Below are 22,956 nucleotides of genomic sequence, written 5' to 3'. Positions count from 1 at the left end.
ATGGTTGGGGTGACCTGGGGAGGGAGGAGTGGGGGGGGGTCGCTCGGGGTGACACCTTTTTACTGCTTTTGCCACAAACCGCACGCGCAGCGTTAAAGTTTTTCTACGCTTTGCTGTCTGGTGCCTGCATGCACTCAGCCGCTCGCGCAAATGCATCCCAACTGTTTCTGCACGCGTTCAGAAGGGGTCAGGAGAATTTAAGGTCCAGATCCATCAGTGTCTCATCAAACCAGCTTTAACCCCCGAAGACTCAGATATTAACCCACCCTACTCACTCATTCAGCAACTACACTGAAACCAATGAAAATGAATAATGACCAGTGAACAGTGAGGAGCAGAGTCTGCGGATGTTAATGGGTTAATCTGAGGATTATTTCCCACAAACTACTGGAGCTGATGAAATTATTCTGAAACCAATAGTTCTGAGAGAGGAATTGAGGTCCTTAGGCTTTAACAGGGGCAGGAGGAGGTCAGCTTTTCCTGGGCACCCAGTGTTTTTTGCTTTGCAATGGTGAAGGCAAAGCTGCTGAGTTTGGTGGGTAATACCGTGGACTTCACTGCTGATAAGGAGATTCAGTCTAATTTGGCCTTTGAAGCTGCTTCATGTGGTCCAGCTATTCAGCTCAATCCAGTTCAGTTCTGTTTGATTCAGATCCACTTGTTTCAATTTGATTCAGTTCAGTTCAGTTTAGTTCATTGCAGTTCAGGTCAGACCAGCTCAGTTCAGTTCAGTTTAGTTCAGTTCCATTCAGGCAAATTCAGTTTGGTTTAGTTTGGCTTGATTCACTTAAATTCAATTCGGATCAGCTTAATGCAGTTCATTTCATTTTATGTCAATTCAGTTTAATTCAATACACTTTGGTTCTACTCTGTCCAGTCAATTCAGTTCAGTTCACATCAATTCAGTTCAGCTCAGTTCACTTCAGTTCCAGTCAGTTCAGTCAATTTATTATCAGTTCAATTCAGTTGAATTCAATCCGATTCAGTTTGGTTTTATTCGATTCTGTTCATTCAATCAGGTTCAGTTCAGTTTAGTTCAATGCAGTTCAGTTCATTTATATCAACTAAATTCAGTTGGGTTCTGCTCGATTCTGTTCAGCCAGTTCAGTTCAGTTCAGATCAATTCATATCAGATAGGTTCAGCTCAGTTCAGTTCAGTTTAGTTCCCTTCAATTCAGTTCATTTCAGATCAACTCAGTTCAGTTAAATTCCGTTTGCTTGTACTTTGATTCTGTTCAGTCGATTCAATTCAATTCAGTTCAGTTCAGCTTGGCTAAGTTCAGTTCAATTCTGTTCATTTCAGTTCAGTTCATTTTAAATCAGCTCAGTTTAGTTCTATTCAGTTGAAATCAATTCAGTTTAATCTAACTCAGCTCCATTATCATTGTGCATCCTGCATACAGAAGTGCAGGAAAGGAACAGCGTTTTCAGTCTAATCTCTATGTGCCACATCTGTAGCCTCATCTGTTTTATACCATTACTCACAACACTCAACAGCTTTGTTGTGTCTATCTATACTAGGATAAGAAGAGAAAACCTATGGAAACTAATTTATCATAGAAGCCAAAGGGCAGCTACTGGATGCCATGCATAAAGTTTTGAAATAAATGACCATGTAATGTTGATTTGGAACTGCAGTCATTACACTCTAACAATAGGATAGACACATATGAGAGAACGTCTTACCAAAGCTGTTCTTAAGAGGTTGTATCCAGCTTTCCAACCCCATTGCTTCTATCATGAGAGTCTTGGGTCACCAGGCTTTTTTTTGCCCAATTGTCTGTCGTAATCATCTTCACACAGATAGAGTCCTCAAGAATGGGTCTGTGTGTGAGATGGTTCTGGGGGGGAATGCAGTGGAGAGCGACCATGTGCTAAATACTATGTGCTTTTTGTTTGAATTGTTTAGAACATGTCCTTCATAACCTGCTCTAATGTGGGGAGAGATGATAATACAGCTCTATGCATGTCATATAGCAACTGCTGATCTGTACCGTCGCTCAGTCTGGGTGAACTATATGTAAATATAAACAGTCTGACCAATGAGATTGCTGATTTAAAGGGCAGAAACCAACTGTGTTATACCCTTGTTTCGCCTCAGCAAGGCCATCTTTGTGGGGAGGTGTAAATTGTTTTTACAGTAGGGTCTCTTCTGCCCTTTCACCCCTCATTGCTCACTTACAGAGCAAAGGGTGCCCTAGTTAACCCTTTAGAAACATCTGGTGAGACGAAATACCATGGTGTATTTAACCCCTTAACATTTCAGACTTATTACATATTAAGGCTTATTATTCAATCACTACAGGGACGTCAATGTGAAGTTATGGAGCTTTTCTTAGTTTATAGAAGTGTGTATTAAAACTTTGGGCCTGTCAGCCTGGTAAGGGGTATTGTGAGCTAGAAAGGTGCATTTTTTCCCTCTTGAAACCAGGGAGCCAGCACTAAGACACAAGCCCAGGTTTGTTATTGAGTGCATTTACATGCATTAATAATAAACTGGAGAAAATCGATTCTGCCACTAATTTATCCAGGGTGCTTACAAGCACATGAGTAATCACATAACGGGAAACTCTGGGTCTACATGAGTCAGGCATTACTCAGATTTATGCTTTGCAACTGGCCAATAAACTCATGAAATAAAATGTGTCATAAATGTAATGTAAAGCTTTATTTTCAGCATCGGGTCACTTTACTGGAAAATTTGAATGTAGATGAAAAATGGCAATTCTTTTTGTCCAGAATGTAGTTGGTTTCATATCTGGAGCAATGTTGGTTTCAACATCGCTCCAGAAATGTTTTGTTGTCATCTCAAAGATGCACTGAAACACATGCTCACCGGGTTAAAATCCAGCTCTCTTTATCAGATTTCTGAGCCTTAATTAAAATATGATGTTTACGTGACCGTTTGAATAATCGGATAACTGATGAAATCAGATACTGATGGGAATGTTAAGTGAATGTAAATATGTTCATTGTGGGTCATTTATTACCCACGGAAACCTCCAGTGTAAATGTATAAAACACATAGATGCCCTTTCCATGTTCGATCAATCCTTTTGTTTCCTTATCAGTTTCAATCCACTGTCTTTACTCATGGCAAGTCAAGCCATTTCTAATCCACATTATGCATTTGGCTTTGGTTAGTGAGCCAAAGCATATTGTGACACAATTGCTCACAATAACAATTGAATATTGTCATATTGCCCACCGCTAGGAATAAATATTTCAATTTAATCCTTAAATGGTTAATCTGATAACAGAGTTACAATGGCCACTAGGGGGCACACAGAGTTTAAGCTGGTACAGTACCTCGAATGATGAAAGAACTACATAAAATTGAATGCACTTTCATAAGTATATAGCAGTGCTGGGAGCCCACTTCATAAAATGGACCAATCACAGTCAGAAGGAGGTCTCAGGATGAATCACATGGCAATTAAGGCCAATCGCAATGGGGGAAGTCTCTGAACAAATTATTTCATGGTTCAGCAACCAGCAAACGCTGTGCCATATGACTCATTCCATGGCGTACTTTTGGCTGAAAAGGTGTCGTTTTGCTTCTGAACTTTGTTTCCATTTGAATTCTAGCTTTAGTGTTGCGCCCCCAAAGCTGCCAACAGGCAAAGGAAGTGATTCAATTTGAATTAGATTCGATTAGATGAAGTGACCCTTATTAGTCCCACAATTTCATCTCTGCAATCTAACCCATCCATGCAGTGAAACACCACATACACACTACTGGGGCCAGTGATCACACTTGCCCGGAGCTGTGTGGGCAGCTCTATCCACAGCAGTTGGGGGTTAGGTGCCTTGCTCAAGGGCCCCTCAGTCACGTACTGTCAGCTCAGAGGATCAAACTGGCGACCTTCCGATCACAAGGCTTGTTACCTTTACCTGGCCATTTACTAAACCAGAATGTTTTGCATGCAGAAGTTAGAGCACTACTGTGTGAATGAACATGTTTTCATTCATTTTCTAAGTGAATATAAGTGCACAATCTCTACAGAGAACACACCTCTGTATATTTTAATGCACGAAACTGTTTAATTGTTGTGTTTAAGGCGGCAATTGTGGGCTGGAGGTTAGGGAACTGGCCCTGTGACCGGAAGGTTGCTGGTTCGATCCCCAGTGCCGACAGTCCATGACTGAGGTGTCCTCGAGCAAGACACCCAAACCCCAATTGCTCCCCAGGTGCTGTGGATAGGGCTGCCCACCACTCTGGGCAAGTGTGCTCACTGCCTCATATGTGTGTTATCACTAGTGTTTATGTGGTGTTTCACTTCATGGATTAGGGACTAATAAGTATCACTTAAACTTAATATAAAACGTGACCTATGCGAAAGTTATTGCCCATTTTATCTTGCATGTTTTATATTTTTTTCCCGACATATTACAATCATGCACTAATATTTGCTGGAAAAGTTATTTTAGTATATGCTCACTTATTTCCCATTAGAAAATCAAAAAAGCTTCTACGTCGCCCAGCCGTGTTCATACTTTTGCATGCAGTCGTAAATAAACAACATAAAATCCCTATTATGAGCTCACGTGGCTCTTTGCTATGCTCATTCAGGCCATTTGTTATTTTTTAGCAGTTGTAGTTAAACAAGCCTTAAAACTGGGGGTGCTGCAGCCCTCCCAATGCCCCCAGCACACACACACACCTCCCCCACATCCCTGTAAGGGTGTGATGGTGCTGTGTGACGTTCTGTTACTGGCTGTGTGAGTGGTGGAGGAGTGTGTCACTTCCACCAGGCCCGTATGGGGAGTTGTGGGAAAGGTTGTCCGTTCTGCTGGACGCTCTGAGATCATACTCGCTGAACATGATATGATTTAGAGGCCCAGTCATTCTGAAGGCAGTGAGTAAGTCTGCGGGTGAGACGTTACACACAGACACTCAGTATATGTGTGATGGGTGATGTGTGACGTGCAAGCAGCAACTACAGCCCCATGCTGAGCTCTTCACCCAGAGCAGGGAGGAGTCAGAGCTCTCTCTCTCTCTCTCTCTGTCAGTCTGATGATGATGTGCTGGAGGGTTATCATTTTCCCCTTCTGCTCAAAAGAGAACGGAGAGAATTTCTGTCCGTTTTCAAAAGTTCTGTGTAATTCAGGGGTTGAGATGTAAAAAAAATCCAGAGTGGTTTGATGTGAAATGGTTCACTACGATGGAGACAGAAACCAATAGTTGCGATGTCTACAACTCAAATATCAAGGCATATGCAAAAGTTCAACCCCTTAAAATGCCAGGCTTATTACACACCAAGGCTCATTATTCAGTAACTATCGGGAATTCAATGCAAACTAGTTGTGCTATTCCTTAAGACATCTACAGGCATCTAAAACATGGCACTTTTAGCGGACACTTTGGCCCAATCCCAATCACCCCACCACTTGTTTTGTGTCACCTTGCCCCTTGGAACTGCGTTACAAAGGGTAGTGGTTGAAATTGTTCCTATGAAATAGCACTCTCAAATAAAAAGTACATTACTTCATTAATAGCTACTAGTGCTGCTCTGCTGGTGACCCTGCCAGTCTGTAGTGACAGAAGAGAAGGGTAAAATTCGGCAGTACGACTAGTATGTATTATCGCCCACCCCTAATTCTTCAGTGATATGAAGCTGAAGTCAGATATTCTCCAGCTTCTTGTTGAGATTGTAGCTACCTAGACCTCTAGATTGTTTATGCTTGCTCTGAAGAAAAGGACTAAAATACCTTGAAACGAAGGTAATACAGTGGTTATTGTAATTCTCATGTTTGTGGGTTTCTTTGGTCTCTTGCTCAGCCATATTTCCTCAGTTTGGAGGGAGATGTAGCCTTAACACTTCACCCTACCCCTATAAATCAGGAGCGAAATGGACTTCAGCTGAGTTTAAAGGCCATCCACTGCACAGCCATCTGCCAAACTTGGCCAGATATGGTCCTTTTTTCAAGATTTTTCTGGTCCCACTTTATATTAAGTGCCTCTACTAACTCGAATGCCATGTGCAACAACACTGGAACTACTGAAGATGTAGTGAGTGTTACAACTAGGGTTAAAGAAGTACAGCCTATGTAATTACGTGTGTGTATCAACTTCAGTTTTGCTTAATGTAATTAAACAAGTGTATCTTTGACACAGGAACTTTCTGTAGTGCAGTGTTAAAGTTACACTGTGTAATAAGTGGACAGTTCCTGTGTAGTTGTTATGTAGGTACTGTGTTATAATACAGTCCTATTATAGACGTAGCTTTGGGTTTAATGCAACACATTTAATTAATGTTATGAAAGTTGTTAAGTGGACGTCTGCTGTTCTGTCACATTACAGGATGGTTTAAAGCTGAAACTGGTTACAGTGTCACAGCAATAGCAACAGAAATGCTGGTGAAATGTTAGGAAAGCTGGCAGACGCAGTGGGAGTAAAGCCTTAATGTACATTATTAGATCCTCCCATTTACTGCTGGGAAAAACTTCTAAAAAAACATGTAGTTCCATTTATGTTATTAGCCTTGTGTAGTTACATGAGAGAGAATGGGTTGTTACAACTATTAAAATACAGTTATGTAATTATATGAGGCTAAACTGAAGTTGATAGGTTTGTATAATTACAATAGAGCTATACTTCTGTAAATCATCTGTAACAGTGACTAAATCCTTAGTAGTTACATTGTTGTTACATATGTTATTCACACATAACGACACAGTTATTAGAGGCATATTAATATAAAGTAGGACCTTTTTTCCGATCTTTAAAGATATATTTATTCAATATTTTGTGTTAATGAGAAGTCATTAAATGACAATTACCGATTTATAGTCCTTTCTTGATGTCGTTGTAATAAGGCACTGTTAGGCAAGTATAAGGCAATTTTATAACAACTTCATAACAATTTATAACAACTTTAATTGTTTATAACAACTTTATAACAATTTATAACAATGGTGACTGTTATACTGCTTTGTCAGTCATTACAGAATCATCCACAGGTCCTTTTATAATCCTGGAATGTTTGCACTCATTGGTTAAAACCTACACCCTTAAAAGGTGGTTCTTCAAATGTTTGTAGTGAAGAAAATGGTTCTACATAGAACCATGAACACTCAAAGAACCCTATGCCTGATTAAAAGTTTCGGTAACACTTGAATTTGAAGGCTACATACATAAGGGCTTCATGACGCATTCATAAGCGCTGAATAATGCATTTATGAAGCACTACTTGAACATTTATTAAGCGCTTATGTCGCTTCTCGCAACCTGACATAAGATGTTTTATGAAATAAATGACATTGTACTGACATAATAAGAATAAACCTTGAACATATTTACAGCACTAAACATTTAAAACACTATACATAACTATTTATGTCAGCATTCTCAAGATGACATTGTATTAATATCAGGTGAAATATGCCTGGAAACCACCCCCTATTCCCTCCATGGCATGGATAAGATGATTGATGCAATTATGTATAGGGTGTAAATATGTTTAATGCTGTAAATATGTTCAACGTTTATTCATATTATGTCAGTACAATGTCATTTATTTCATAAAACATCTTATGTCAGGTTGCGAGAACCGACATAAGCACTTAATAAATGTTCAAGTAGTGCTTCATAAACACATTATTCAGTGCTTATGAATGTGTTATGAAGCCCTTATGTATGTAGCCTTCAAATAAAGTGTTACCAAAGTTTCATTGCATCATGAAAGAGTTCTTCAGATTGACATAGAATGTAGACGGTTCCATGTAGAACCTTCTTGAAAAGAGTTACCAAGAGCGCCAAAAGGTTTATTCTATCAATATACGCTTGATATTCTTACTACACATTGTTCTTCAAGATGGTTCTTCAAAGGTTTTTTAGTAAAGACTGTGCTACATAGAGCCATGAACACTTAAAGAACCTTTTATGTGAAAAAGGGTTCTACATAACATGGGTTCTATAGGGCTTGGATGTTAAGCCTGTGATAATAGAAGAACCCTTTTTAACATTATATAGAACCCTTTTCCAAAAGGGTATATATATAGAACCATATAAAACACACTCTCCTTCAATCTGAAGAACCCTTTCATGATGCAAAGACCTGTTCATGGTTCTACACAGAACCATTTTCTTTACTGAAGAGGAGTCGAGTAGCAACATCACATAACGATCGTTTGTACGTGTACTTGCAGCAGAATTGGCTTAATATTAGTAAAACAAAACCGTGATTCCAAACATTCAAGTGGTGGTTCCAAACTTTTGAACGCTAGCTCAGATGAGCTGATTACTTCTGCTTTATCTGGCTACCCCATACCCCCCGCCCCCCTCTCCCCCCACAGCTTATAAGCCAGGCATGTGCTTGCATGCCTCAGGTGATATCTTATCCAGGGCTGCCGGGACTCTCTGTGTGTGTCAGAGTGACGGCTTGGCACACGGTGACGCATCCACCAACACACGCCACACACCTACCCACCACCCTATCAGATTCCGTAGTACTTCCCCGGAACATTGTGGCTCAGGGTCTTTCGTTCTGATGATGTCTTTGATCCGCTCCAGAACCGTAAACGCTCCTGAGTGACCCGACAAGTCTCAGCAGCATTTTTGAGGCTAAGGCATTTCTTTTGCTAGCCCTCTCAGTGAAATCACAAAGTGCTCTTAACTCTTAACCTATCTTGGCACCTGTACTTAAAGACAGCTTGGAAATTTGGGCCCGTGCTCACTCGCCCGCTCTGAGTCTACTCTACATGCAAATTAGTTCCGTACAACCAAGATTCCCTAAAAACGAAGACCTTAACCAGGAGCTTGTGTTTTGAACAAATGAACGAACAATCATAAAGCTGGACGATTTCCAGCTTTACGCTCTTGATTTCGAGCAGCAGGTGTGCAGCATGACTCATGTCCTTTAGTAATTAATTTAGGACCCCTAACCTGAATGGTTCTAAATGGCTAATTACTCGTGGATGACTTATTAAGGTTATATATAGATCACCACAGAGCAATTTTTTTCACTTGAAAACACAGGGTTTCTTGGCGATTTCTCAGTGAAAGTGATTTGGGTTAAGCTAATCTAGCTAGCTAGATACTAGCTAATCTAGTAAATATTGATTAAACATGAGCCTATCACAGTCTAACATACTAAAATGTATTATGCTAATGAGGGGATTGCAAGCAAGCAAGCATAATTTATATATATAGTGCTTTTTATAAAAGATGTTGTCACAAAGCAGCTTTACAGAACAATCAGTATTACAGAAAGAAAAGAAAAGAAAAGAAAATCCGGGTCCGAGCCCCCATGAGCAAGCCAGCGGTGATGGTGGCAAGGAAAAACTCCCTAAAAGAGGAAAAAACCTTGAGAGGAACCAAGACTCAGAAGGGGAACCCATTCTCCTACGGTCGACACCGGATAGCAAACATTATTAGTATGAAGTATTATAGTACAAAGTGGGAAAAAGAAAGATCTGAGGGTGAGGACTGCACAGCGCTGTACAGCAAGAAGCTCAGGGGTGGTCAAACCGGTCCAGAAGGCTGGTGAGCAGCGGCACCCGATCAAGGCAGAAGAGGCAACAGCATCAGATGCACAAGATGGGCAGCTATTCAGCTCGGCGAAGAAAGGAAAGAAAAACGTAGTCAGTTCTGTAAAGAGTGGCTGACCACAGATTACAGTATAACAGAGCAGCAGAGACTCCAGCAGGTCTAGATCTGACAGGGAAGACTAATCACTGAACGCTTGACTTTACAAGTAAGTTTTTAGCCTAGACTTAAAGACTGAGGCTGTGTCTGTGTGACTCCCGAACATTAACAGGAAGATAGTTCCAGAGCTGGGGGGCTTTGTATGAGAAAGCTCTCCCCCCTGATGTAACTTTATTAATTCTAGGTACCAGTAGTGAGCAGCACCTTGTGATCTAAGTAGGCGTGATGGTTCATAGTAGGAGAGAAGTTCACTCAGGTAATGAGGGGCGAGTCCGTTTAGAGCTTTATAAGTCAATAATAGAATTTTATAATCAATGCGAAATTTAACTGGTAACCAGTGCAGGGTTGATAAAACTGGACTAATATGGTCAAACTGACATTACAGTAATCCAGCCTTGAAATAATGAATGCATGAACTAACTTTTCTGCGTCTTGCTACATTATAACAGGAAAAATACAGCAAGCCTACCTCCCTCAACAGGTAAACAGGGGAACAGGATACCACGTGATTGGCGTAAACCCGTACATAGCTGTGACTAGCAAGTTAAAGTATCTGTTAAACAGGCAACATGATACACGTATCGACAGACAAAGCTAAACAACACTGAGGCAAAATCACTTGAGCAGCCTAAACCACAGACCACTATGTACCACATGGTGAAAACACGTGGTGAAAACACCACTTCGTCTTATCACTGTTGCGTTCCAAGGGCGATTCTTCCTGCAGCAACCAATCACAGCATGCTCTGGAATCAGTTGCCATCAATCTCAACATCAACTTACACCATTATCTCCACTGAGGAAACAGAAAGAGAAAGAAAGACAGAAGCAAAAGACCAGCACAGGGCAGCAGAAACATCTTGTACGTAAGAATGGGACTGTCTGAGTTTGGACTGTGCAGTTAGCTGTTAGCTAAAAAGATGGTTGCATGTAGTTTGCAACTACATTCTGCCCTTGATTGTTTTCACCTGTGTCTTGTTTACCCTCATGGTTCTTGTATTTAAGCCCTGCGTGTTAGTTGCTGCTCTTTGTATGGTGATTCTTCTGGCCTCTGCACTGTTTAGACCCTGATTATGTATTTGCCCCTAATAAATCTCACTTCTCTCAGTGTATATGTCTGCATCATCGCTCCCCGATGTTACAACTTGATAAATGTTAGAGGACAGAGAATCAAACCTGAGGTTGAAAGCCTTACAGAAGTGTATGGCACTGTAGGCTAAGTTCTTGACCTGCTACCATCGTCTTTGACACTGTAAATGCTATTATGCTGGTTTATTATCTTCACACGCACCAGAACACTGACTCAGTTCCAGTGCACTGCTCAACTAAGACAGGTTTAGAGAATAAAGACTCAAAACTATGCCAAATATTCAAGTGACTGCGGTTCAAGTGACACATTTGTAGGCATCTATAAACACATTTATAACTTGTTATAATGCATTCATGAGGCAATATAAACATAGTTATACATTTTTATAAAAATGAATTACAAGTCCATGTTAATTATACAAATGAATTGTTAATATAATGCATTATAAGTAGTGTTAATAACATGTTATACTGTCAGTGCCAAAGAGGTCAGTCCTAGCTTGGAGAGTGTAAAGACAAATTTAAAGTAAAGTTTATTTAGCGCTGGGATTTCCAGTATTGTATATCTTACCATTGTTGCCGTTAGGGCTCTTCAGGGCTTCAGTCCTGAATATTCAGATGCTCCGAGCAGGCAGTCCAGCCTAAAAATATTGCTACAATGTGCTTTTCTTAACCAGCGCTCTGACTTATATATTACATTACATCACAGCAAACCAAATACTCAAACACTACTGAGGCATCACTAGTTTAAACTCTGACATTTGAAGCCTGTAATGAGCTTTATTGTGGATGTTTTAGTGTTTCAGTAAATCCTTCAGTAAATACTTCAACTTGAAACCACACTCTTAAAACTGGAGGAGGCTTTAGTACAGTACACTTCACTTTACTTAGAGAGGACAAATACAGCTTATGAGCTCTTATAATGTGTTATGAATAGTATTTAGAATGCATTATGTTAACAATTCACAATGCATAATAAGCATGGCAATAAACTGTAAGGCATTTTTATAAATATTTATAACCATGGTTATGATGCATTATGAATGCATTATAACATGTCATGAATGTGTTTATAGATGCTTACAAACATGACATTCATCGAAAATTTCCTTATAGAACCAATAACAGCAATTTCATTATGCAAAGAACCATTTAATCCCCCTTTGAGTGTTTACTTAACAACAGAAGAAAGTTTTGATACTATATAGAACCATATTCATAGAGACATAAACTCTATTGCCAAAAGTTTTCAGTCACCCATCCAAATCATTGAATTCAGGTGGTCCAATCACTTCCATGACCACAGGTGTATAAAGCCGAGCCCCAAGGCCTGCAGACTGCTTCTACAGACATTAGTGAAAGAATGGGTCGCTCTCAGGAGCTCAGTGAATTCCAGCGTGGTACCGTGATCGGACGCCACCTGGGCAACAAGTCCAGTCGTGACATTTCCTCACTACTAAATATTCCACAGTCAACTGTTAGTGCTTTTATAATGAAGTGGAAGCGATTGGGAATGACAGCAACTTATTCACAAAGTGGCTGACCACGTAAAATGACTTTCTGCAGAGACAGTTGCTACAGACCTCCAAACTTCACGTGGCCTTCAGATTAGCTCAAGAACAGCGTAGAGAGCTTCATGGAATGGGTTTCCAAGGCTGAGCAGCTGGATCCAAGCCTTAGATCACCAAGCGCAATGCAAAGTGTGGAATGCAGTGGTGTAAAGCGCCGCCACTGGACTCCAGAGCAGTGGAGACGTGTTCTCTGGAGTGACCAATCACGCTTCTTCATCTGGCAATCTGATGGATGAGTCTGTTTGGCAGTTGCCAGGAGAACGGTACTTGTCTGACTGCATTGTGCAAAGTGTAAAGTTTGGTGGAGGGGAGATTATGGTGTGAGGTTGTTTTTCAGCAGTTGGGCTCAGCCCCTTAGTTCCAGTGAAAGAAACTCTTAATGCTTCAGCATCAAGAGATTTTGGACAATTTCATGCTCCCAACATTGTGTGAACAATTTAGGGATGTCCCCTGCCTGTTCCAACATGACTGCTTTAGGTTCCTAAAATACATGGATGAGTGAGTTTGGTGTGGAAGAACTTGACTGGACTGCACTGAGTCCTGACCTCAACCTGATATAAACACCTTTGGGATGAATTAGTGCAGAGACTGCGAACCAGACCTTCTTGTCTAACATCAGTGTCTGAACTCACAAATGTGCTTCTGGAGGAACGGTAAAAAATTCCAATAAACACACTCCTAACCCTTGTGGAAAGCCTTTCCAGAAGAATTGAACCTGTTATAGCTGCAATGGGTGGGCCGACATCATATTAAACCCTATGGATTAAGAATGGGATGTCACTCAAGTTTACATGCGTGTGAAGGCAGACGAGCAAATACTTTTGGCAATAAGGCATACAAAATACATTCTCCACCCATCTGAAGAATCATTTCCTTTGCAACCAATGTCCTTTACATTGCGCATACATTTCATGGTGAACGGATCTGTATGAATATCAAATTTGAAATGTTCCAAAATTACTTGAAATAAAACGTTTCTTCACATTTTATTTGGATGGTCAACTATAGATGATCTACAGATACTTAAATTATTAACAAAGTTTCTGGTGATACTCTGCTTGAGTCTCAACAACTTTAAGGTTCGGGTTAGGTTTAGGAGTAGGTTTAGATTTAGGGTTGAAGGCAAGGTTAGGTTTAGGTTTAGGGTTAGATTTAATGTATTCTTTCAGACTCAACTTGAAGTTCAGTTGCTTTTCATTGATATTTAGACTGAGTAACTACAAAGCATCTACAGTAGACCATCCAAATAAAGTTTTTTTCCATTGACTTGCACTGAAAGTTCAGACCACTTGCTGCCTCCTGTAAGTTTATTAGTGGGAGAACATTACAGTAATGTGCTGCTCTCAAAACGTACACATGTAAAATACATTCTAATATTATTACTGTAAACAAACATCAAAATATGAGTGCTGGCAACATCTGAGACATTCCTGACCCAGTGTTAAAGCCCAATGGATAAAATTTAAAAGACTTTCGATGCGCCATGTTTCTGTATGTATAGTATCAAATGTCATTGGACGACATTCAACAATATTTAACAAGTAACTGTGAATGCGGTGTTCAGTGCCAGCCCATGCAGTTCATTTCTACCGACTGTGCATTTATAGGGTATAATTAAACTCTTTCAGTGTGGCCAGCTTGCAGCATTCTTATATCAGCTCTACTTTCCCCCACTGGAATGCATCTCGCTCATTTGAATGCCCAAAGCATTCTCAGTAATGAAAAGAGTCTGAGCTAATGTGTTTAATGTCACAGCCCAAATAGACGGGCGTGCTGTCTCTACAATGTACAGGATTAGATGGACTCGAAAGGGTTAAACGTTTGCACTCAGAAGAATCATTTCAGTATGAACACACACAGCTGCACTCATACATACTTTAAGGGAACCGACCACTGATTGCTCACTTCAGGCTGTCCTTTTTGAGGGGGATTAAGAGTGAAGGATTAGAGACTTTTAATATCTTACATGTTCACGGGAAATGATAGGCCTCGTCAAGGAAGCATCTGGGCAATCATCTCGCTCCGTCTTGACTAAAGATGACAGACCCCCACACACATACACACTCAAATACCCCCAAATATACACGCCCAGCTCAGCCTGGGATTCATAAGCTGACTAATGCCAATCTTTCCCTGCTTCCTGGATCATGTTCAACTTAAAGAGCCTGTTTTTGTGGAATTATCCTTACGTTTGTAAAGAGTGAAGCAGCATGTAAACATTGGTAATGCATCAAAACATACACAGTTCGTACAAAAATGAATTTAGTCAGAATTATGACACACAGATGTCATAAAGAAGCAACTCCTTTACGTATCGCTGCTGTCGGGCCACAAGCTCACATCTCCAAACTGGTTTACAGGAGAAGGAAAAAACACACTTTATTTTTTAGTGTAAGTCAATGGAACCAGACGTTTTTCCAAGTAGTTTTGGGCTGTTTCTTTTGGATGATTCATCATGAAATTTACACACCATATAAATGACAGCAGGTATTTACAAATCATGTCAAAAATTGAAAAATCTAGATACGAGGTTTTGGTCCGACAGCAGTGATATGTATGTGTATTCAGGCTACAATTTACCCACTCATAGATTTTGATGTTATAATGAGTGTTTCAGCCTGGACTGCTCTTAAAATAATTACAACAAGAGTCATTTCCATTTATAAGCCTTAAAGGCACTGCAACAAAAAAAGATTTTGAAAGTTTACTCTGTTGTTATCCAAATGATGTGAAATTTTAAAATACACAATTCTTTTTTATTATTATGATGTAAAATTATATTTTTAACAGAAAGAGAAATTATCTTTTAAAAATGTATATTTTAGGGGTTACTTTACATTTTGTTGCCATATGGCAACAGCTTGTAACAATGGAACGGCAATCTACTGGAGACGAAAAGCACATTGCCATTAAACACTACCACAGTCAAGTTTTAGGCTTAATTGCAACAACATGTGTATAACGGCAATCAATATATAAGACTGCTTTCTTCTACACAAATAAGTAGGAAAGTAATTTTATTAATATATTGTGTCCTATGAGTGCATTCATTTACATACACTGTGCATCGCAGATTGCATTTGGCATGTTCTTGCCACCTGGCAACAATTATAATTGATGATTTTATCAAATTTTGTTGATTTTTTTATGAGAAAGGCATTGTTTTTTCCATAATTTGAACAATGAATCTTCCTTCTCATTGTATGAAAACTCCATGATGAATAGACCAAAAGGAATCCTCCCTAAATTCTTGGAACAAAGATATAATGCATTGACAACTGTTGTTGTAATTTGTTCCCTCACGTCATGCGCTGGAACCCTTCACTCTGTGACATCCCTACACTACAGTGATGCTAATTTCTGCTAGCATCCTATTGGATATGCAGTGTTAAGTTAGTGCCAAGCTAACGGTGGTGCACATTAACAGTGGTGTACATTGACTTTCACACATTGGATGAAACACTGGCGGCAGCACTAGTTTAAACTCTGAGATTTGAAGCCTGTAATGAGCTTTATTGTGTGCATTTCAGTAAATCCTTCAGTAAATACTTCAACTTGACGCCTCACTCTTAAAACTGGAGGAGGCTTTAGTCCAGTATGCTACACTTTACTTAGAGCAGACAAATACAGCTTATGAGCTCTTATAATGTGTTATGAACAGTATTTATAATGCGTTATGTTAACAATTCATAATGCATTATAAGCATGGCTACAACATATGTGCATTTTTATAAATATTTATAACCATGGTTATAATGCCTTATGAATGCATTATGACATGTTATGAATGTGTTTCTAGATGCTTACAAACATGCCATTCATCAACACTGTTACTGTTTTGTAACAGTAACACAGAGTTTCTGTCTTTCTCAGAAACTGAAAGAATGACCTTATACTTATCAGCTGGAATGGAAAATGAATAAATGAAGTCTCTGACTTTTACACAGTGCTGTAAATGTTTACAACGGGACACACTCATTACCCCATGTCCTCACATTGTATGAAACAAAATCTGTGTGTGTGTGTGTGTGTGTGTGAGAGAGAGAGAGAAAGAGAATGTGTTATGGTCTCATGCTCACTCCTCCTTCAAAGGGAGTCTTCAAGAGACTTTTTCCTCAGGCCTTAGGTCCTCTCCACTCACCGAGGGCATACCAGGTCCTGCCCTTTTGCACGGTCATTTCATTGAAGTCCCGACCTCTGTGTGCACGTTCACATGTCATAGAGGGATCAAGGATTAATTGCCTGTTGAGATAAACTTAACAGCGCGTCACGAGAGCTGCTCTGACTCCTTGTTTGTCCGAGGGCTGGAGAACAACACAGTTGCGTGACTGAAGCTTTAAGATTTCATTCCTTTTCCAGAGGTATGCTCTTTCAAGGAGCCCTACAAAGTCATGCAACTCTGCTGAGGTTAACTTGCTCTGTAGCTTTTTGCTTTTAACTCTGTGCTTCAGTCTCTCACACTATCTCCTCTCTCCGCCTCAGGTGAGTTGCTACAGGCTGCTCCAGAAGGACAGCGCGCCATGGCTGACAACAACATGCAGAAGAAGAAGTCTCGCTGGACGTCGCTGGAGATCGGCCTCTTGACCATCGTGTCCCTGCTCTTCATCGTTGTGGTGGCCCTCATTGTCCTCTTCGCTACTCAGAGCAGCAGTGGTGAGTACACGCTTGAAGCCACTCAGATTTCCTGGCAGCTGCTGCTCCAGAGCTTTTCCGGTCCTTTACCCACTGAGATGAATTTCAAGGCAACTTTGCTGGGATATTAGAGGATTATGGGGGAGGCTTACATTGCCAGAAAGCAGCAAATCCCCTTGCACAGCAAGGAATTTGCTGTCCAGCGTGACTTCCCGGCGTATTTTGTTGTGTTTCTGAAAAAGTAAGGAGAAAGTCTGCAGAGCATGGCATGTTCAGGAGGTGCAAGAACAGAAGAGAGAGCAAAGGTCTGAACATCTGCTTGCTAGTATTGCTGCATTATGCAAGCACACAGTGCAGTAGTTTGTGGTTACCTGTGCAGCTGCCTTATTGCAGGATTTTTGCCCTTATGTATTCCCCAAATATCGTTGGTCAGTCAAGATGTGTTTGGCATCTAACATTTGATTCACTAGTTTTGTATTGGAACTACAAGCCTAGTGTAGCTAACCATATATGGATGTTTATATATCGCATATACCCTCACAGACAGCCGAACAATTTCTGAGAAGTAATAAATACGCCTAATTTAATTTCAATATGTAACTTCATTCAAAAGAATGGTTCTTGAGATTTGTTCTTTTTTGTGGTACTTAAATAAATATAGCTAAGTGAGCTCTCCTGCTGGTTAAGACTTCAAGTGCTGAAGAAAAGGCCTAATAGGTTCAATTAACCATCAGCATCATTACAAATTGGCAGAGGAATCAATTCAATTATATTTATATTTCCAGTGGGTGGGACCATTTTTTTGAGAAAAACATCTTTCTAGGCCTTCTGGAAGTTCTAGATACAACCCGCCTTTCCAAAGAAGTTGCAAAATGTAATGAAAACAGAATGCAATGATGTGCAAATCATGTAAACCCTATGTTGACTTGAAAAATAGTATAAAAACAACATTTAAGAAACTGAGACATTTTTTTTTTTTTTTTGATCCCAGCAACATGTTTCAAAAGATTTGGAACGTGAAATCGTGTAATGTTAAAAAAAGAAAAACCTGGTGGTTAATTTGCAACAAGTCAGTTGTCAACATGACTAAGTATAAAAAGTGTGTCCCAGAGCGGCTGAGTCTTTCAGAAAGAGATGTGGAAGACTGCACAGGCAAATAGTGCAACAACCTAAAAATAATGTTTCTCTACATAAAATAGCATCAAACTTGGTGAGTTCAACATCTACAGAACATAATATCAATGAAAGATTCTGAGAATCCAGAGAAATCACTGGATATAAGGGACAAGGTTGAAAAACAATTCTGTCTGGATGTGATCTTTGGGCCCTCGGGTGGCACTGCATTAAAAAACAGACATGATTCTGCACAGGAAATCACGGCATGTCTCCAGAAAACTATTGGTTGTGAACACAGGTCATACTGATCTGCCTGAGCACCAGGAGCACTCCTGTCCTTTCAGTCATCTCTACTCAGTCATGACTCTACTTGTCATGCCTTTGATTAAGGAACTTTTATCAAATTTAATAAAGCATTCCTTTCCTTACATTTAAAGGCCATTGCATGGCAGAAGTTTGAAATGATATAATTCTCTTTTCATCCCAAAGTGGTCAGTCAGTAAAGACATTTGCCCTCTAAAGTTTTCTTCTTTTTTTTGAGGTGTTCTATGACAAGCTGCAGAGGTACTGAGGAATAGAGCTCATTGCCGGAAATTATTGCTGGGGAAACACAAGTCAATGATTGACTTAATGACTCTGATAGGGCTTACTATACTAGGGAATGATTCAGTACAGATACACAGTAGAGAGTGTTTCTGTAGTTGGAAACTGAATTAGAATATTTGTGGGCATACCTTTTGAATCATCACTCATTAAAATGCTATTTCTAGCTTGTAGCAGGTCTTTCCTGTGCTTTCCTGCACCCGTCCAAACAGTCATAAAAGTGTAAACTTTCCTCAAAAGCAATTTCCAAATTTGACATCTTGCTCTGTACTGAGCAGACAAGCAATTTTCCAGCAATGTCAAAATGTCTGCAGTGTCAGATTTGGAAATCGTTTTTCTAAATGGTCCAGCTTATAAATGACTGCTGTCTTGTTCATGTATTTTTCTGTGCAATGTGCTGCCTCAAGATGAGATGCGTAGTCACATTTTTCTTTTCCTTAATGCTTGTCTGACTCTGTGAGGCTCTTGCTTCTTGTCAGGCCATAAACAATCTGTTCTTAGTTTGATAGCCTGTTTAAATAAAACTTTGATGAATAAAATCAAATTCCAGGCAGTTCTCAGCAGCTGTGGAGATTAAGCCTTGTCCTGAACCTCACTCCTCTGTCATTATCCTATGGGATGAATGTTTAAACAGAAAAGCAGAATACAAAGGGATGGAGATGATCTCCATGCACTGTCTCCCCTGCTTGACTGGGGGCGAGTGGGCATGGGGCAGTTGGAAGGTATGACTAAAGTTAAGAGGGTAAATGCAGAGTTGTAAAGGAAAGATTGGGACTAAGACCAGACAGGTATGTGTGAATTAGGGGATGAGAGTGGGAAAATGGGTATGGAAAATGGGAACAGTTTGGGAGTGGGAGAATGGGAATGCGATAGTAAATGAGGGAATAGGAATGCAATAGGGAAAGAGGGAATGAGTAGTGAGATTGGGGATAGTAGTGAGTGAATAAGGACTGGGAATGAGATTAGCAGTGGGAGAATGGGGAGTAAGACCAGGATTGTGTATGAGAGGATGAGAACTAGGAATGAGATTGGGAGTGGAAGACTGGGGACTGAAACTGAGGATAGAAGCAAGAGAATGGGGACTTGGATTGGGAGTGAGGGAGCAAGGACTGAGATTGGAAATGTGAGCAAAATAATGGGAACTGGCAATTCGGCAAGGGGTGGGAGAATGGGGCCTGAGAGTAAGAATAGGAACAGGACACTGGGGATGGGAAATAGGCTTGGGAGAAAGAGAATGGGAACTGAGAATGAGTCTGAGACTAGGAGAATGGAGTCTGAAATTAGGAGTGGGAGCAAGAGATGATGACTGGAAATGGGTTTGGGAGTGAGAGAATGGGACATCAGTAATGGGAATGATAGAATTGGAACTGGGAATGTATTTGTGAATAGAAGTAATGGGACTGAGATCAAGGTTGGGCGTGGGAGAATGGGGGCTGAAATCGTGGCCAGGAGCTAGAGAATGGAGACCAAGATTGAGACAGGGGCTGGGAATGGTAGAATGGATACTGGCAACTGAGTTGGGAGTGGGAGAGCAGTGACTGAGAAGACATTTGGGAATGAACAAATGGGGACTGTGAACAGAGTTGGAAGTGGAAGATCAGGAGCAGGGTTGGGAGGTAAATAGAATTGCAGGAATGGAGTAGAGAGTGGGGATCAAAGAGATTGAGATGGACCAAAAGGATAGAGTTGGGGCAGTCAGAACAAGGCAGTTGAGGTGAGGCGAGGGTAGACGATTGCGGAATGAAAGGGCAGTAAACAGATATTTCAGTTGCGTAACAAGCACTGATTGTGCCAGGTGCCTCATGCCATACAATAACATGCTATAAGTCACAGCCAATTTAAATGTTGGGAATGTGGGGGGAAAAAAAATCCCAATCGCCCATGGCTTGATTGATTTTATTGCTGTGTCACTGAGGAGCCTGCTTTTTCATGACCATAATTCATGGAAGATGATTAGGGGTTGCACTAAATTATCAATGTTTTTCAAGAACATTGCCTACTCAACATTGTACATTAACTCATCTGCCCTCTGAAGTACTAACCCCTTGCATGTCATGATCTTTTGTAGGTGGTGTTTGCACTACAGCTGACTGCACACAGTCAGGTAAGCACATTTTACAAACTTGTGCAAACACTTTGAACACAACAACACTTTAGAATGACATTAAACGATATATGCATGGGAATGAAATTAGACTTAGGAGCATTCTAATGTGGTCAAGCAAGCATTTGAAATTTTGGACTTTGAACTTTAGGAGAAGGGGTAATAGTCAGCTAGTTTATTTAAAAAGATTCTTTAAAAAAGATGGCATGTTGCTACACAGTTTAGTGTTTTCCAAGCACACAGCTTACATCTCAATAACAAGAACTTGAAAAATAACTTGTATTTTTAGGGAAGAATGTTCTTGACAAGCTACCTTGCAAAGGTGAACTCACAAGAACAACAGAGAGCACTATAAGAGTGGGCTCACATGCAAGGATAGACCGGGCGGGCCCAGCTGATTTCCTCTTGACAAACAAACTACCATATTGGCCATTGTTTGTGACAGTGAGCAAGATTGAGCTGAATTTAGGTAGATTTCGGTGCACCTACTATACAAAGTAATGGGTCAGACCCCTTTCTTCCACTGCACTGTTAGAAATAAAGGTTCTGTGCAGGTACATTTTTTTGTTCATCAAGGTACAAACAATGTACCTTGTACCCTTAAAGGTACAACAGTGGTTTTAAAGTCCAATTATATACCTTAAATAAAGTTTTCACAGGTGAAAAGTACATATTTGTACCATTTTATAACAATGTTTTAAAATAGAGCAATAAAATAAAAAGTCTGGAGATGAGACAGGGTGTGTGGAGTTAATACAACTATCATGGAAAATATCATATCAATGGATTATGGTACAGTTATTTTTATCTGACTAATTGTATTGAGACGTACTCTTGAGTGCACCACCTCACTGGCAAGAGAGGTACTGCCCCAGTGATTTACCTTTATTTCTGAGTTTACATGACATCTATGAATTTAGGACATTCAATTTGTTATTGTTGCCAAGTCACCGAATAGTCTTATAGGGCCAGTTTAGGGGTAAGATTTAATTGGCTCAGAGTTTAAATGAGGATCAATGCTTTCTTTGGTTCATCGCCTGATTTAACCTCATCTGCTAATGTCTGCAAGTCGTTCCTGAGAATATGTTCTACACTGTCCTGATAGCATTCTGAGAACCCTGCTTTAATGTGTCTTTGGCATTACAGCATCCCGTCTCATTGAGAACATGGACACTTCAGTTGACCCATGTGAAAACTTCTACCAGTATGCCTGTGGAGGCTGGCTGAAGAAGAACATCATCCCGGAGACCAGCTCACGCTACAGCACCTTTGACATACTGCGGGATGAACTGGAAGTGGTGCTCAAAGGTACAGACTCTCTTATGATGAATAGAAGCTAGTGATGAGTAGAGAGCATCCTTTTTGAACAAGTACCAGCTGTTATGAGTTTCACAGTGACATCTGGAATCAGTGCAGTTTTATTGTGGAACTGAGGAAAGCCAAACAGAGATTTTCGGGTTAAAATGTAGATGCTATCTTGTGGTCAGGAGGAAAGAAAGCAAATTAAATTCAGGAAAGAGGAATTGGACACTGAAAATGGTAATAAGCAAAAATGGTTGTTCATTAGAACGTTTATGTGAGCCTGATACAGGTCATACTGTATATTTATGCTTGACTTTATACTCCCATCTTGTAGTCAAAGGTCTTGTTGGGCTTATGGGTGAAACTGCAGTGAGTGGTATGCTGGTTTGGACAGATGCTGGTTTGGAAAGTTGCTTTAGTCAATTTGGCTTACTGTGCAATTTGATAGACCATAGTTTACTGGAACATCATTTATTTATGGCGCAGTGGGCCTCTGACTGTTTGGGTCATGGGTCTCAAAATTGTGCTTTGCTCAGTGTATGTTACTTCAAATGAAATATTCTGAACCTCTAGAATATCTCATTATAAGCAAACATCTAATAGAACAAAGACCCTGTCCTTATGATAAAGCAGATTCTAAGTTGAATATTTGTGTATTATTTAAGATGTACTGATGCCTCTTTAGGCACATGCGCAGATAAACCTCCTACAGGTCTCCTGCCCCTGATCTATTGCCCTCAGACCCTACTGCTGCCCTCTTGGTTGGCATGTATGATAATTGCGTTTTATATTATCAAGACTCGTTTCAGCAAGACAAGGCTCAGCATCTCCTAGGAATATAGCTTATGGGTTGACTCTGGTTCCATGAGCTTCATAGCTTCATTGGTGCA

General features: G+C 40.2%; 1 protein-coding gene across 2 annotated transcripts in view; it reads left to right on the top strand.

Annotated features, from left to right (window-relative positions):
- The window catches only part of LOC108434111 (neprilysin), an 87,858-nt gene that overhangs the window by 486 nt on the left and 64,416 nt on the right, over positions 1-22,956 (top strand). Inside the window, exons 1-4 of one of the 2 annotated variants that reach the window (XM_017709023.2) lie at positions 16,485-16,670; positions 16,792-16,962; positions 20,729-20,764; positions 21,911-22,072. In XM_017709023.2, coding sequence (XP_017564512.1) covers positions 16,830-16,962; positions 20,729-20,764; positions 21,911-22,072 — 331 coding nt within the window. In that variant the 5' untranslated portion in view covers positions 16,485-16,670; positions 16,792-16,829. Of the gene's footprint in view, positions 1-16,484; positions 16,671-16,791; positions 16,963-20,728; positions 20,765-21,910; positions 22,073-22,956 lie in introns of those variants that run through there. The other variant, XM_017709021.2, reaches the window with a different exon arrangement.

This window comes from Pygocentrus nattereri, chromosome 7 (assembly GCF_015220715.1).
Source record: "Pygocentrus nattereri isolate fPygNat1 chromosome 7, fPygNat1.pri, whole genome shotgun sequence".
Lineage (NCBI taxonomy): Eukaryota > Metazoa > Chordata > Actinopteri > Characiformes > Serrasalmidae > Pygocentrus > Pygocentrus nattereri.
This window is presented reverse-complemented; position numbering and strand designations above follow the sequence as displayed.